Source organism: Podarcis tiliguerta, assembly GCF_965153285.1.
Source record: "Podarcis tiliguerta genome assembly, chromosome: 12".
Taxonomy (NCBI): Eukaryota; Metazoa; Chordata; class Lepidosauria; order Squamata; family Lacertidae; genus Podarcis; species Podarcis tiliguerta.
In genome coordinates this window covers 39363175-39377075 of record NC_139545.1, presented here as the reverse complement: position 1 = coordinate 39377075, position 13901 = coordinate 39363175, and the positions used below count along the sequence as shown (strand labels likewise).

Here is a 13901-nt window from a genome sequence, read left to right as displayed (position 1 = left end):
CATCTCCCAATTACGGCCCAATTACTTAGCTCGCGTGACCTGTCTTTCTGAATGTTTTTAAGCCCGACCCCCAAAGAAGTCAATGGGGCTTGCTCCGAAATCATTATACTTAGGGGGGTTAACGATTCGTAACCCAATGCTGACACAGAAGTAAGTACTACTAGGCATGGGCGTAGCGGGGGGGGGGGTAGAGAGGGGCAGCTGCCCCCCCCCCAAATCAATAAAAAATAAATTAAAATACATAGCAAACTGAGGTCCTGCACTCACTAACAAAAGCACCTCCCCCCCCCAAAAAAAAATCCTGGCTGCGCTCATGCCACTGGGTTCAGAGGGGCTTACTCCCATATATGCATGCACAGAATTGCAGCCTAAATGGGTCATATCCTCTAGATTTTGTACTCTCGTCTTCAAAGTGGATGAGAGGTGTCATTAGCAACATGCGCTAAAAGAAAAGGGATTTGGACGGATGGGGGTTAATCGTTTCACCTTACTTTCGCCAGCCTGATCAGGAAGTTCGAACAAGTGGTTTTAAAAGACTGTATTGGAGTAACTGCTGGTATACACTGAATTCACTCGTACACCAGTCCTCCGTTAAATTCCACTTTTTCCAGGCCATCCCATTGCTATTTCCCAGGACTTAACAGCACCTGTCATTTCCTTTCTTAGACGTCTGTTGTGACCTGACAAGTGCGACATCACGCACCCCTGGCGAACAGCTAAACAAGCAATTCAAAACTTCCCAACAACTTTTATCTACACTCACCCCATCCTCACTCACAGGGGGCTTTTAGATAAGCTTTGCAAAGCCAGCCTCAGCGCCAGTGATTTCCTGTTCCCAGTACACAACGATATACACCCACCCATTATTACTAGGCATCTATTATTACACACTCTTGGGGTGGGGATCGGGGGCGAGACTTCCCAGCAACACATATCTAGTCCCAATTCCCTCAATTACAGACAGAACCTGACAGCTGCAAGGACAAAAATAACAATACAATGTTTTTTCTCCTCCAACTTTTTGAGAGCAAAGCGTCATCCCTAAGCACGGCCTAGAAGGCTGGCGGCGCCGAATAACAGCTGACCTTCCGCCTCATTTCCCAAATAACAAAACAGAACAAACAGCACAAGTTGTTCCCCGCTCCTACCTTCCGTGACAGGTTCGCTCACCTTTTTTGCCCAAGGCTCAGGCTTCTCCTGTTAAATGTCTCCCAACAGCAGCGATCAGCTCATTCTTGCCCCGCCTCCTCGAGGAGCATGCTGGGAAATGTAGTCCGTCCCTCTACTACTTCCGGTCTCTGACATCCATGATCCTCCCTGCCATGGCAACCTTCAACTGTTTTCTCCCCATCGGCAGAAGCATTCTCCCTCCGGGCGTTTGCGAGGAGCAGCCAGTAGCAACGGGCAGAACGGCTTGAGGAGCCCGGTCGGCGCTGCCTTGAGGGCCCCGAAGGATGGCTTATAGGAGCAAGTGGTCCCAGAGGAAGAAGAAAGGCCCTAAGCTTGAGCTCAGCCCCGCTCAAAAGCAGCAGATGCGCGATGCCTTCGACCTGCTGGATTCCGACGGCACCGGGACCATCGACGTGAAAGACCTGAAGGTGTCCATTCGGGCCCTGGGCTTTGAACCCACCAGAGAAGAGATCAAGAGGATCGTGGGCGAAGTGGATAAAGAAGGCTCGGGGAAGATCGGCTTCGACGCTTTTTACTCCGTGATGACCAAGAAGATGTCCGAAACGGATCCCAAAGAGGAGATCCTGAAATCCTTCAAGCTGTTCGAGGACCCGGAAAGGGGCAAGATCGCCTTTAAAGACCTCAAGCGCGTCGCCTCCGAGATTGGGGAGAAGCTGACGGACGAGGAACTGCAGGAAATGATCACCGAAGCGGACCTGAATGGAGACGGGGAAGTGAGCGAGCAGGAGTTTCTGATGATCATGAGGAAACACGGCTACTAGCCTAATGGCCTCCTCGTCCTCCTCCTCTCTGCCCTTCTCGGCCTCCTCCGCCTCTTGAGAGCACCTGCAAATAGTGCTGGGGAGCTCTTCACTCTCCTCCAGCCACCTTCCTCCTCCTCCTCTTCCTCTGCCTCCTCTCTCAGGAAGAAACTCTCACAGGTTAAAGTCAGGGGTGTGGGGAGGGGAGGCAGTAATTCACTGCTGGAACATTAAATGTGGCTCACCAGAAGAAGAAGAAGAAAGAATTCTCCCTCCTCCTGCTCAACCTTGCTCTTTCTGTTTTCAGTGAATAAACATACCAGTTTTAGACTCCTTTGGGAATAGTAATAATTTATACTCTTATCGCAATAGGTAGAAACATCAGGGTTTTATTGTATAAATTGCTAAAATCTTCAGATCACTTTCAAAATTATCAAAACACAGTTACTACTACACACACACTTAAAATCATCAAGGCAATACTTCAGGGATTAGTTATTGAATGTTCATATTCATATTACGTATATGTTCTGTATTATTTTTCACATTTGCACACCTGCTACTCCCATCTAAAAACAACCCTTAGAATCTCTACTATAGGAAATTATATTTAGTACATTTATGTTCAAGAATTACATGCTACCTTTCCAGATAAAGATTTGGCAAAGGCATCTTTAAAAACCTATGCCTAACCATTTTCAACTAAAACAGGAGCATGCTCAATGCTAGAGCATCTGTTTTGTCTCAGTTTCAAACCCCAGCACCTCTAAGTAGGGATGGAACAGACCCCATCTGAAACTCTGCATTGCTACTATTGGTCAGTGCACAAACAGTGAGCTTGATGGCACTAATGCTCTGATAAGGCAGCTTCCTATGGTCCTAAGTATCAGCAAGGTCTGCTCTGTCAGGGCCTTTACAGCAGTTTGTTTTAAATAAATCGGACCACACTGTTTAGAACTGCTCCTCCCGGGATGGCTAGCTATCATATACAAAAGGTTTCTTTAAAAAATAAAATGATGTATCAAACAATATGAACAGCAGAGCCCTAAAAACATAAATGTCAGAGAAATAAAGTAAAAAAAAAATTAAACAGTTTCCGAAAAGGCCTTGGAAAATGAGGTAATGGCCTTTGTGTTTACTTAACATTGGAATGGCATAAGAGTGGGTGTCGAGTGAGCCACAAAACATAAAAGCAAGCGTCACAGTTGCCAGCTGCCTGATCTCTGAGAGAGCCAAGGACAATCGGAGAAGGGTTTCTAAAGATGATGGGGGATTTAACAACAGGCTCATGTGGAAGAGGGCATTCAAAGGCTGGGAGATGGTACCTCTCTCCACTCATGCCATGTAACTTCCAGACTGGATTGCTGCAATGTGTCCTGCGTGGGGCTGCCCTTGAAGACTATTTAGAAACCTCAACTATTCAAAAATGCAGATTACTGGCTAGGTTTCCATTCAGAAGTCATCTAACCTTTAAAACAGCTGCATTGGTTGGCAGTTCACTTCTGGGCCTAATTCATACCATTTTAGGTGTTAAGATCAACAGAGGAGGCCCTCTTGCTATTTCCACTGCCCTCAGAGGGGGGTGGGGTGGCCCAGGAGAGAGCATTCTTTGGCAGCCTCCTAGTTTTGCAATTTGCCCCCCCCCCCCCAAGAGGAATTATACAATTTTTGTGGTAATCTGAAGATGCAGCTCTTTACAACTGGAGAACACACACACATTTAGGACCCACCCTATTATTCTGATTGGTAATTTATTTTAAACCGTTTTTAATGTTGTGTTTTAAAATGCTGTTATTTACTTTGGAACTTTAGGGTGGTGAAGGTGGTTAATAAAACAAAATATCAATAGCCACCCCCTTCTTTGCTAGCTTTTGGGAGAATTTTTCAAATTAACGGAGGATGAGGCTATCATGATGGCTATGTTTCACTTTCATTGTTGGAGACTGTAATACCAATTACTGTGAATTGGTGTGAGTGTTGTTGCACTTAATTCCTGATAGGCATTAGCTACTATGAGAATGAGATCAGGATTCTGGTCTAGGTGGAGCTTTGGCCTGATCAAGCAGAGCTTTTCTTGTGCTCTTTCTTAGTTTCAGCAGCTAGTTGTTGGGTAATTGTTTGTTTTTCATATTGTGTTCCAATGTGCTTTTGTAATTTTCATAAGCCACCTTGAACTTGGGAAAGATGGGAATGTTAAATGCCTGTTTTTTCCCAAAGTACCGTATACATAGGTAAAGGTAAAGGGACCCCTGACGATTAGGTCCAGTCATGACCAACTGTGGGGTTGCAGCGCTCATCTCGCTTTATTGGCTGAGGGAGCCGTCGTACAGCTTCCGGGTCATGTGGCCAGCATGACTAAGCTGCTTCTGGCGAACCAGAGCAGCGCATGGAAACGCCGTTTACCTTCCCGCCGGAGTGCTAGGTTGGCAGGAGCAGGGACCGAGCAACGGGAGCTCACCCCATTGCGGGGATTCAAACTGCTGACCTTCTGATCGGCAAGTCCTAGGCTCTGTGGTTGAACCCACAGCGCCACCCGTGTCCCTACTGTATACATAGGTAAAGGGACCCCTGACTATTAGGTCCAGTCGTGGCCGACTCTGGGGTTGCGGCGCTCATCTTGAGGGAGCCGGTGTACAGCTTCTGGGTCATGTGGCCAGCATGACTAAGCCACTTCTGGCGAACCAGAGCAGCGCACAGAAATGCCGTTTACCTTCCCGCCGGAGCGGTACCTATTTATCTACTTGCACTTTGACGTGCTTTCGAACTGCTAGGTTGGCAGGAACAGGGACCGAGCAACGGGAGTTCACCCCATCGCGGGGATTCGAACCGCCGACCTTCTGATCGGCAAGTCCTAGGCTCTGTGGTTTAACCCACAGCGCCACCCGCGTCCCTACCGTATACACAGATGGCTATAAATAAGATGATCTCTATATAAGAGATATAGTCTGGAATTCTACTGCTTTCTACCATTGAAAACTGCAATGTGCTTTGTGACACCAGCTGATAGAAGGGCTGAATGACGTGACATTTGAAGTAGGCACTTTCTGCTTCCTAGCTCATGAGCTGTGGCACGGTGCTATTTCTCATGTCTAAATGCTTTTCTCCCTACCAGGAGGGATCTGCTGCTTGGACCACTATCTTCCATTCTTTCTGGGTAAAAAATAGTCAAAGAAGGCTGCTGAATAAAAAGTTGTTCCTTGTGAGAATCTCTGCCTTTTGATTCTGTAAGCTACAGGTGGTAGCAAAATAAGGTGAGTACTCAGAGGTGTTTCGGGGGTGGGACATACCTCTCTCTCCCCCCCCTTTAACCACAGTTTATTTAAACTGTACTCACCCAGGGTGACTGAATGTGCTGCAGAATGCAGCGCTACTGCGATCCCAGCCACAGGTCCTAGACCTTTTCCTATTGCCTAGCAACGTCCATGTGCTAAGAGCAGATGAGATGTCTGTATTTTGCGACCTGTCAGACCTTCTCTTTCCCGCTTCTTAGAACATTTCTCAAGACAAGATGAAATCCACATCAATGCATCTTGTTTGGGGCGTGTTCTGGAATTACAGGAATTGCCCAAGGCCTTTACTTGTAGGTACACCTTAAGCTTGAAGCGCCACCAAGTGGCTTTGAGGAGGAAATGCAGCTGGAGAATGAATCTGTTCTCAGAGTTAATTGGTTTTCTCTCATACCCTTTCACCTCTCACACTGTAAAACTTAAAAGGCCTCATTATGGGTATATTGTGGCTTTTTGTGCTTAACGATGGCAACACTAAGAGACGTCACACAATTTAAATATTAATAGAACATTTCAGATACATTTTACTTGTATGATCTGATTATGCTTTGGCTAAATCAATAAGATGCAGCAAATATGGAATTGTAAAAATAAGGTAACTCCACATATAAGTGTGTCTTCATTATAATGTGTATAATAGCTTGTTTCCCACCTGCTTTTTTTAAAAAAAGCTAGGTGTTTGTTTTTATTAAGAAATTCTAAGGAAACATAATTTCTCCTTTTTCTCTGATATGAGGGAAGCTGTTGATATCCACAACCAAATGTCTGAAGGTGGTTATGGGATGGATGAAGGTTAGTAGAGTGAATCTAAAGTTAAAAACATTACCAGGCAGATTAAAAAAAATAAAAATTTAAAAGTAGGAGACCCTCATTTTAGAAGGTTTGCATTTGTTGAGCCTGTTTCCATTTTTATACTGTTGCTTTATTTCTTTGTAGGATCATTTTATTTTTAATTGTATGCAGCCTTGAGCAAAGCAGTTGCATTGGAAAGGCAGTGTATAAGTTTTCTAAACAAATAAGCATTGCACTATCATCAACAGCTCAGCACCTGCAGTTTATGAAATAGCAAAGCTATACTCTGTGTGGTGCCTTAGTGTTCATGCTTGTACATTAGTAAATAGGCATGTGTGCACTTTAGACAAGAGGCATCCAGCCATCTATTCCTCTCCAAGATTTAACTTCTGGAGACCCTGAGGGAGGGAACTTAAGCCTGTAGAATTATAACTCCAGCGACTCACACAAACATTAAAACAAGTCATCCTTAGCAACAAAACAGAGACAGTTATTTACTAGGAACAAAGACAGGAAATTGAGGCTGACTGATAAACAGGAGCTGTTCTCAAGCATATTAACTTGTTTGTTCATATCCAAACACAAGCATTTTCTATGCTATATCAACATTATTCAATTCCCTTTCATATTTACTGAAATCTAAACCTGCTGCATTAATCAAGTATTGCAGAGGTATTTCTAATAAATATACATGACTGCCAAAGATATCTTGTGCTGATGATCAGATACCACAGTGATCAGTGTATGCTTAAAATGCAGATAGCGTTGGTGAAAGAAGTGAAGCTGGAATGTAGAACTGTTATACTAAAAGGCCGCTTGTGCATTATCACCTGAAGTAGCTTAATCCCTTGTATTCTTGGCCCAGTAGCAATGTTCCATCAATATGGGGGGAAAGGATAGCCATGCTGCTCTTGAACCCCTTTAAAAAGCAGCTATATGTGTTACCCTTGCACAGGAGAGGAAACACAAAACATTTCCAAAGAATGGAAATTTTTATTAGTGGGAAGGATTGACTTTAGGATTCTGTGCTTCAGGTATCAAAATGCCCTTGGCTAGTCACCATAAAAAATTATTGAAGAAATGGATGTGATCTGAGGAATGAACCAGAGTCTTCTGCTTCCCCACAACCATTATATTTTCCCCAGGGAGCCATAAACCTTTTAAGCACAAGGAATCCTTTCATGGTAATTAAGACAAGAGCTCTAACTTTCACACTGTGCTGTAAGAAGCAATATTGGCCGAGATGAGAAGCTGAATTCTGAAACAAATGAGAGTGTCTTTATTATACAGCTACAGCAAAACACAAACACAAGAGAGATTCGTTCCTTTGTATTCTACCAGTTGGCCTCCTTTGTTTTTCTTGTTCTGCTTAGTAACTGTTTGTGATCATAAGGTGCTTGGGAAAAATGCTGAAAGACAAGCAACTTTTGGTTCCGCCTCATCTTGAAATCTTTCCATTCCCGCTGGTCATGGCAAGAAGTGCACTCTGTAACAAAGATACCGGGTGTGAGCTTTTTTCTTCTTCCTCCTCTCTCCCATTCCTTTTTCCTTTCGTGTGATGTCTTTTAGACTGTAAGCCAGAGGGCAGGAACTGCCATATAACTGGCAATTACAAGCCACTCTAGAAGCCTCTTTTGGATGGAAAGTGGGATAAAAAAGGCGCACACACACACATTCTTCTGAAAATCCACTTCAGATATTTCTTGCAAGGTCTCCAGTACTGCTGAAGGTGCATAATGGTGACCTACATGGATATGCAATGAATATGCAATATTTTATTGTTGTTTAGTCGTTTAGTCATGTCCCACTCTTCGTGACCCCATGGACCAGAGCACGGCAGGCACTCCTGTCTTCCACTGCCTCCCATAGTTTGGTCAGACTCATGCTTTCATATCTCCTATTTTCTTGAACAGATCTCTGGTTTTTCCCATTCTATTATTTTCCTCTATTTATTTGCATTGCTCATTTAAGAAGGCCCTCTTGTCTCTCCTTGCTATTTTTCGGAGTTCTGCATTAAATTTCCTGTATCTTTCATTATCTCCCTCACATTTTGCTTGCCTTCTCTCCCCTGCTATTTGTAAGGCCTCGTTGGATAGCCACTTTGCTTTCTTGCATTTCCTTTTCATTGGGATGGTTTTCGTTGCTGCCTCCTGTATAATGTTACAAGCCTCCATCCATAGTTCTTCAGGCACTCTGTCCACCAAATCTAAATCCTTAAACCTGTTCCTCACTTCCACTGTGTATACCTGCCAAGAAAACTCCATGGACAAAGACAACAGGCATATAAAAGTTATGACACTGGAGAAGAGCCCCTCAGGTCGGAAGGCATCCAACATGCTACTGAGGAAGAGCAGAGGACAAGTACAAGTAGATTCAGAGCTGATGAAGCGGCTGGGCCAAAGCCGAAAGGTTGCTCAGTTGCGGATATGCCTAGAAGTGAAAGGAAAGTCCAATGCTGTAAAGAAAAATATTGCATAGGAACCTGGAATGTAAGAACCATGAACCTTGGTAAGCTGGATGTGGTCAAAAATGAGATGGCAAGAATAAATATTGACATCCTGGGCATCACTGAACTAAAATGGATGGGAATGGGCAAATTCAGTTTGGATGACCGTCATTATCTATTACTGTGGGCAAGAATCCCATTAAAGAAATGGAGTGGCCCTCATAGTCAACAAAAGAGTGGCGAAAGCTGTACTGGGATGCAATCTCAAACATGATAGCATGATCTTGATATGAATCTTAGGCAGACCTTTTAACATCACAGTAATCCAAATTTATGCACCAACTCCTGGTGCTGAAGAAACTGAAATTGACCAATTCTATGAAGACTTACAACACCTTCTAGAAATGACACCAAAGAAGGATGTTCTTCTCATTATAGGGGATTGCAAGGCTAAAGTAGGGAGTCAAGAGATAAAAGGAACAACTGGCAAGTTGGGTCTTGGAGTTCAAAACAAAGCAGGGCAAAGGCTAATAGAGTTCTGCCAAGAGAACAAGCTGGTCATCACAAACACTCTTTTCCAACAACACAAGAGACAACTCTGCAGCCAAAGATGGAGAAGCTCTATACAGTCAGCAAAAAGAAGACCTGGAGCTGACTGTGGCTCAGATCATCAGCTTCTTATAGCAAAATTCAAGCTTAAACTGAAGAAAGTAGAAAAAATCACCGGGCCAGTAAGATACAATCTAAATCAAATCCCTTATGAATATGCAATATTACTTGTCTCTTATCCAGTCTAAACTTACCAAATTCCTTCAACCTGGCAGAAGCATGATTCAGAAATGCCAATTTATTTTTTTAAAAAAACACCCATTCACCTCTGATAAAAATGAATCCTTAATCTCTGTTTTCCTCTATATCTGACTTACTGGCACAGAGAACCTGTTGACCTCCAGAATTTTGTTGGACTGCAACTCCCATCATCCCTCACCACTGGCTGTGCTGGCTGGGGCTGATGGGAATTGGAGTCCATCAACATGGGGGGGATGGTTCACTGTCCCTGTTTTGTAATAAAGCATGGAACCTCATCTGCTTCTTGACATGGCGTTTGTAGACAGATAACATTCCTCCACACAGCATATTTGAAAAGGGGGGTGGAAGAAAACCCAGAAGTGTCTAGACTTATATTTATTTATTTTAAGGCATGAATATAGAAGAGAAAAGATAGGAAAAGGAAAGATTGGTACAGAGATGGCAAACAATTGCAGTATTCATTGATTAGGGGAGATAGGGCAAGTTACATAATGAAGCGCTGTCACACAGCTTATTTTTGTCCTTTCTGTTTTTTGTTCCTTCTCAGACCAGCAATCTTGCATTTATTTTTGGGCTCCCCACCAGCTTTGGCTGCCTAGCAATGCCTGGCTGGAGTGTGCTTGCTCCTTCTACTGCAAAATGCTACAGGCTGCCTAGCAACAGGCAATCAGAGTGGGCTGCGTTGGCCATTTAGAAAGCACACCCAGCAGGAAGTCAGAAAAGGTGGGCTCCTTTCCTTCCCAGGCTGGCGACTCACCTTGAATAAGCGGAAGCTTTTTCCTGAACTAGAACCCAAATCTCTGTACACTAAAGCCCTGGGGCTGGAGACACACACACACACACACACACACGAGACAGACGGAACTGATTGCCTTACCAATACATACCTGTTCTGCAGCATTTATTGGATGAAAAGATGCAACATCGTATCAGCTTCCCCCAAGCAAATAAGAATGAATGTTCAATAAATAGCCAATCTCATCTAACCTCCCCGCAAACTTTGCACAAACTACAGTAATCAGAATGAACGCTCAATAAACAGGTCATCTGGAAGTGACCTTCATTGCTGTGAAACTGGAGCTATATCTGTTATTCATGCCCTCTTATACTGCAAATTAGGGGAAGAGACTGATTCTTCATTTATTATGAACTCTAACTGGAGGACCCACTGAAACATGGATATCTTTATTATTCTAGTAACGTTCAGCTAAATTCCCTCTATCTTGACTGAAAATATAAAGCATTGAGAACTCCCATTTAACCCCCCCTGTAAATTTCTCTAGTATTCTTTTTGTGTTCTGCACAGATCAAATCTTAGTGATCTGTGACAGTAAGAAATTAATTAGTTCAGTTGCAGGTATCAACACACCTTTCAATTACTGCTGTGTTTTCCATACTTTATATTTCAGTGGCAGTAATCCAGGAGCACACCAAAGTTTGTGGTTTCAACTGTCAAGCAAAGCAGGGTGTAGCTATAGACAGCACCTGTGTTTCAGGCCATGTGTGCTTAGGCTTCATGAGTGCCTATATCTAGCAGGGCTGCCAACTTTTCCATTAGTCCCCACAGTGGTGCTTTTAACTGCGGCACAATCGGGGCAGAGGAAGGGGGGTGCGGTGGGGGTGGTTCGCCCCAGGTGTCACCACTGAGGGGGTTACAAAATGCCAGGTGGCACTCAACGCGGGGCCTGCAGTGCGCCCGAGCCACGCGTCTCTCCTGGGAGTGACGCAGTGGCTTGGGTGCCCGCAGGCTCCACACTGCCCCAAACGGTCCGCCCGTGGCCTCCCCCTCAGCTGTAGGGTGGCTGAGTGGGAGGAGGCAGGCAGACTCCTAAGAGGCCCCGCAGAACGTCCTGCCCCCTGGCTGCCCCCTCCCCTCCCAATGAAGCTTTCTACAACTTGGAAGCAAGCATCATAATTGCTAATCCCAACCACCGTTAAAATGCAAAGCTGCACAGTCCAGTCAAAAGGTGTCAATTTTGGGCTGCATCCGCTGTTACTCATCATCAGAGCAGACCCACTGGACACAAGTAAATTAGGTCCATTCATTTCAATGGGTCTACTCTGAGCAGAACATAGCTGGATACAACTTCTTATTTGTATCTCTAAAATTCCACTGGTTTTACATTCTGAGCGGCTGAATGTTCCCCTACCCTGGGTCAGCATTAAGGGTCAGCACTACTGGGCAGCTGGTAAGGTGCACACTGCCAAAATCTGTACCTACCTTATCCACCTAGTTGTCACACTTCCCGAAACAATACGTGAACAGAAACAGTCATGGTTCCAAAGTCACACTTGTCTGAATTTTGTAATGCAGTTTTCCAATATATAAGTGCATCTATTAGTGAAAATAACATGCAGACTGTACTAGATTAAAAAATTCCTTCCAGTAGCACCTTAGAGATATCTGAAGAAGTGTGCATGCACACAAAAGCACATATCAGTGACAAACTTAGTTGGTCTCTAAGCTGCTACTGGAAGGAATTTTTTTATTTTGTTTTGTCTACAGTAGACCAACACGGCTACCTACCTGTAACTAGACTGTACTACAGTAGGAGAAATAGCTTTGCAAAAATGCGTATAGTAGGAAAAATTGCAAACAAACGTTAGGAGAATTTTGCATTAAAATGCTGCTGGATTTTTATTAGAACTTCCCTCCCCCGCCCCCAAAAAGATACAAACCAAGGCTGATGTGAAAATGTGGAAAACCAAACTTAAGATCAGAAAAATGTGAATCTGAAGGAAGTAAGGTTGTTCACCCATCTCTAAAGTAGGTGCTGTGGCACCTACCAGCTACAATTTGAAATGATATTCCTGGTTTTAGGAGGGTACATTGAGCTCTATGTTACACATTATTATCATCTTTGCAGTTGGCACTAATTGGCATTCTTGCTAGTGACTTCTGCAGGAAAAGAAGCAGCAGCAGAGGATTCTGGGACTGCCTTGAAACGGAATGTCCTGTCACAATCCCTTTGATGTTCTTTCCATATGAAAATCAATCAGCATGAAGCCATAAGCAAAGCAGATGGTGAGGTTTCATAATCAAGGCTTCCATCCTAAAATTCATTTGTGCCAGCTATGGAGAAGGGAGATGCTTTGCTATAAAGTCCTATAATGATGTGAGTGTCAGAATCCTCAGTGCTTTCCTCTTTCACGAAGATAACATTTTACATATTTGTACTATTATTTCTGCCCTTCTCACATACTAACCTTCTGCAGTACATCCACAGCGTCTTTCAGGTGATCCACGGTGTGTCTGTAATAAATATTCATATTGATTATTTAATTGCATTTCTATTGATTCTTTTATCTTTATATTGCATTTTATTGTATTACAGTTTGAATTCTATGGAATTTAGATTGCAATACAATGACACTCACTATAAAAAATAAAAGTAGCAATAGAAATACAATTAAAAATCACACAGCATCTAGCCCAGTGCATTACAAATGCTACAACCAGTAGCAAAATTGTGACCTGCTAAGACTCTCAGCAATTTTCAAGTGGCTGGGGGCGGACGAGCCTGGAAACCACTGCAGAGATCACATACATACATGTATATAGCTGTTTCATAAAATTTGTACACTGTTTGATTGTAAAAAATAATAATAACAGAGTGGTTTACAAAAGATAAACCAGTAAAAGCAAGAAAAAATTACAATTCCACTTTTAAACTTACATGTTAAACTACTAAACAGACTAAAATTACCTCAACTTCCTAAGCATATGAGTAGGCTTGTCTGAACAGGAATGTCACCAAAAAGAGTATACAGTGGTACCTCGGGTTACATACGCTTCAGGTTACATACGCTTCAGGTTATACACTCCGCTAACTCAGAAATAGTGCTTCAGGTTAAGAACTTTGCTTCAGGATAAGAACAGAAATTGGGCTCCGGCGGTGCGGCGGCAGCAGGAGGCCCTATTAGCTAAAGTGGTGCTTCAGGTTAAGAACGGTTTCAGGTTAAGTACGGACCTCCGGAACAAATTAAGTACTTAACCTGAGGTACCACTGTAGTGAAGGCACCTGCTTGATTTCAATAGGCAGGGAGTTCCACAGTGTGGGTGTTGCCACACCAAACAACCGAGTTTGCACAAACGCAGAGCCGATATTATGTGGCACCTATAGTAGTGCCAACAGCTGATCAAAGTGGTTGACTGAGCACATGTAGGGTAAAGCTATCTCATAGGTCCCAAATCTTTTTATTTAGCTGTACTCCCATCTCTGTTGCAGAATGAGATGTCCTGAAAGCCCACTGATGTCAGGAGGCTTAGGCCCATCAAATTCTGTATGAATTGCAACTATGGCTGCATAGTCCTGCCCAACCCACTTGTGTACTGTGGAAATTTCACTTTTGGAGGTTTGGGTGGGTGCACCTGGCTGTCTACATCATACACGTTGCTGCCCCCCCCCCCTGTAATCATAAGGACTAAAGGTAAAGGGACCCCTGACCATTAGGTCCAGTCATGGACGACTCTGGGGTTGCGTCGCTCATCTCGCTTTACTGGCCGAGGGAGCCGGCGTACAGTTTCCGGGTCATGTGGCCAGCATGACTAAGCCACTTCTGGCGAACCAGAGCAGCGCACGGAAATGCCATTTACCTTTCCGCCGGAGTGTTACCTATTTATCTACTTGCACT

At 43.8% G+C, this 13901-nt stretch overlaps 2 protein-coding genes and 1 long non-coding RNA gene across 6 annotated transcripts in view; 1 reads left to right on the top strand and 2 right to left on the bottom strand.

The window, feature by feature from the left end:
- The window catches only part of ACBD5 (acyl-CoA binding domain containing 5), a gene marked incomplete at its 3' end in the record, with an annotated part of 30971 nt that extends 29709 nt beyond the window's left edge, over positions 1-1262 (bottom strand). For 2 of the 4 annotated variants that reach the window (XM_083406570.1, XM_083406571.1), the window contains exon 1: positions 764-909. In XM_083406570.1, the coding sequence (XP_083262696.1) occupies positions 764-768 (5 nt within the window). In that variant the 5' untranslated portion in view covers positions 769-909. Of the gene's footprint in view, positions 1-763; positions 910-1148 lie in introns of those variants that run through there. The other 2 variants (XM_083406573.1, XM_083406574.1) reach the window with 2 other exon arrangements.
- Positions 1263-1454: 192 nt separating this feature from the next.
- Positions 1455-2264, top strand: LOC310661065 (centrin-2-like; the record flags this gene model as incomplete). Its single annotated transcript, XM_083406827.1, has 1 exon — positions 1455-2264. One exon carries the CDS (start codon positions 1455-1457, stop codon positions 1950-1952), a length of 498 nt encoding a protein of 165 aa, XP_083262953.1. The 3' UTR covers positions 1953-2264.
- Positions 2265-11552: 9288 nt separating this feature from the next.
- Positions 11553-13674, bottom strand: LOC310661367. The gene is made up of 2 exons (XR_014503915.1): positions 12974-13674; positions 11553-12519 (listed from the first exon to the last, which is right to left on the bottom strand). It is a non-coding gene; the product is annotated as an uncharacterized lncRNA (long non-coding RNA).
- Between the last annotated feature and the right edge of the window lie 227 nt (positions 13675-13901).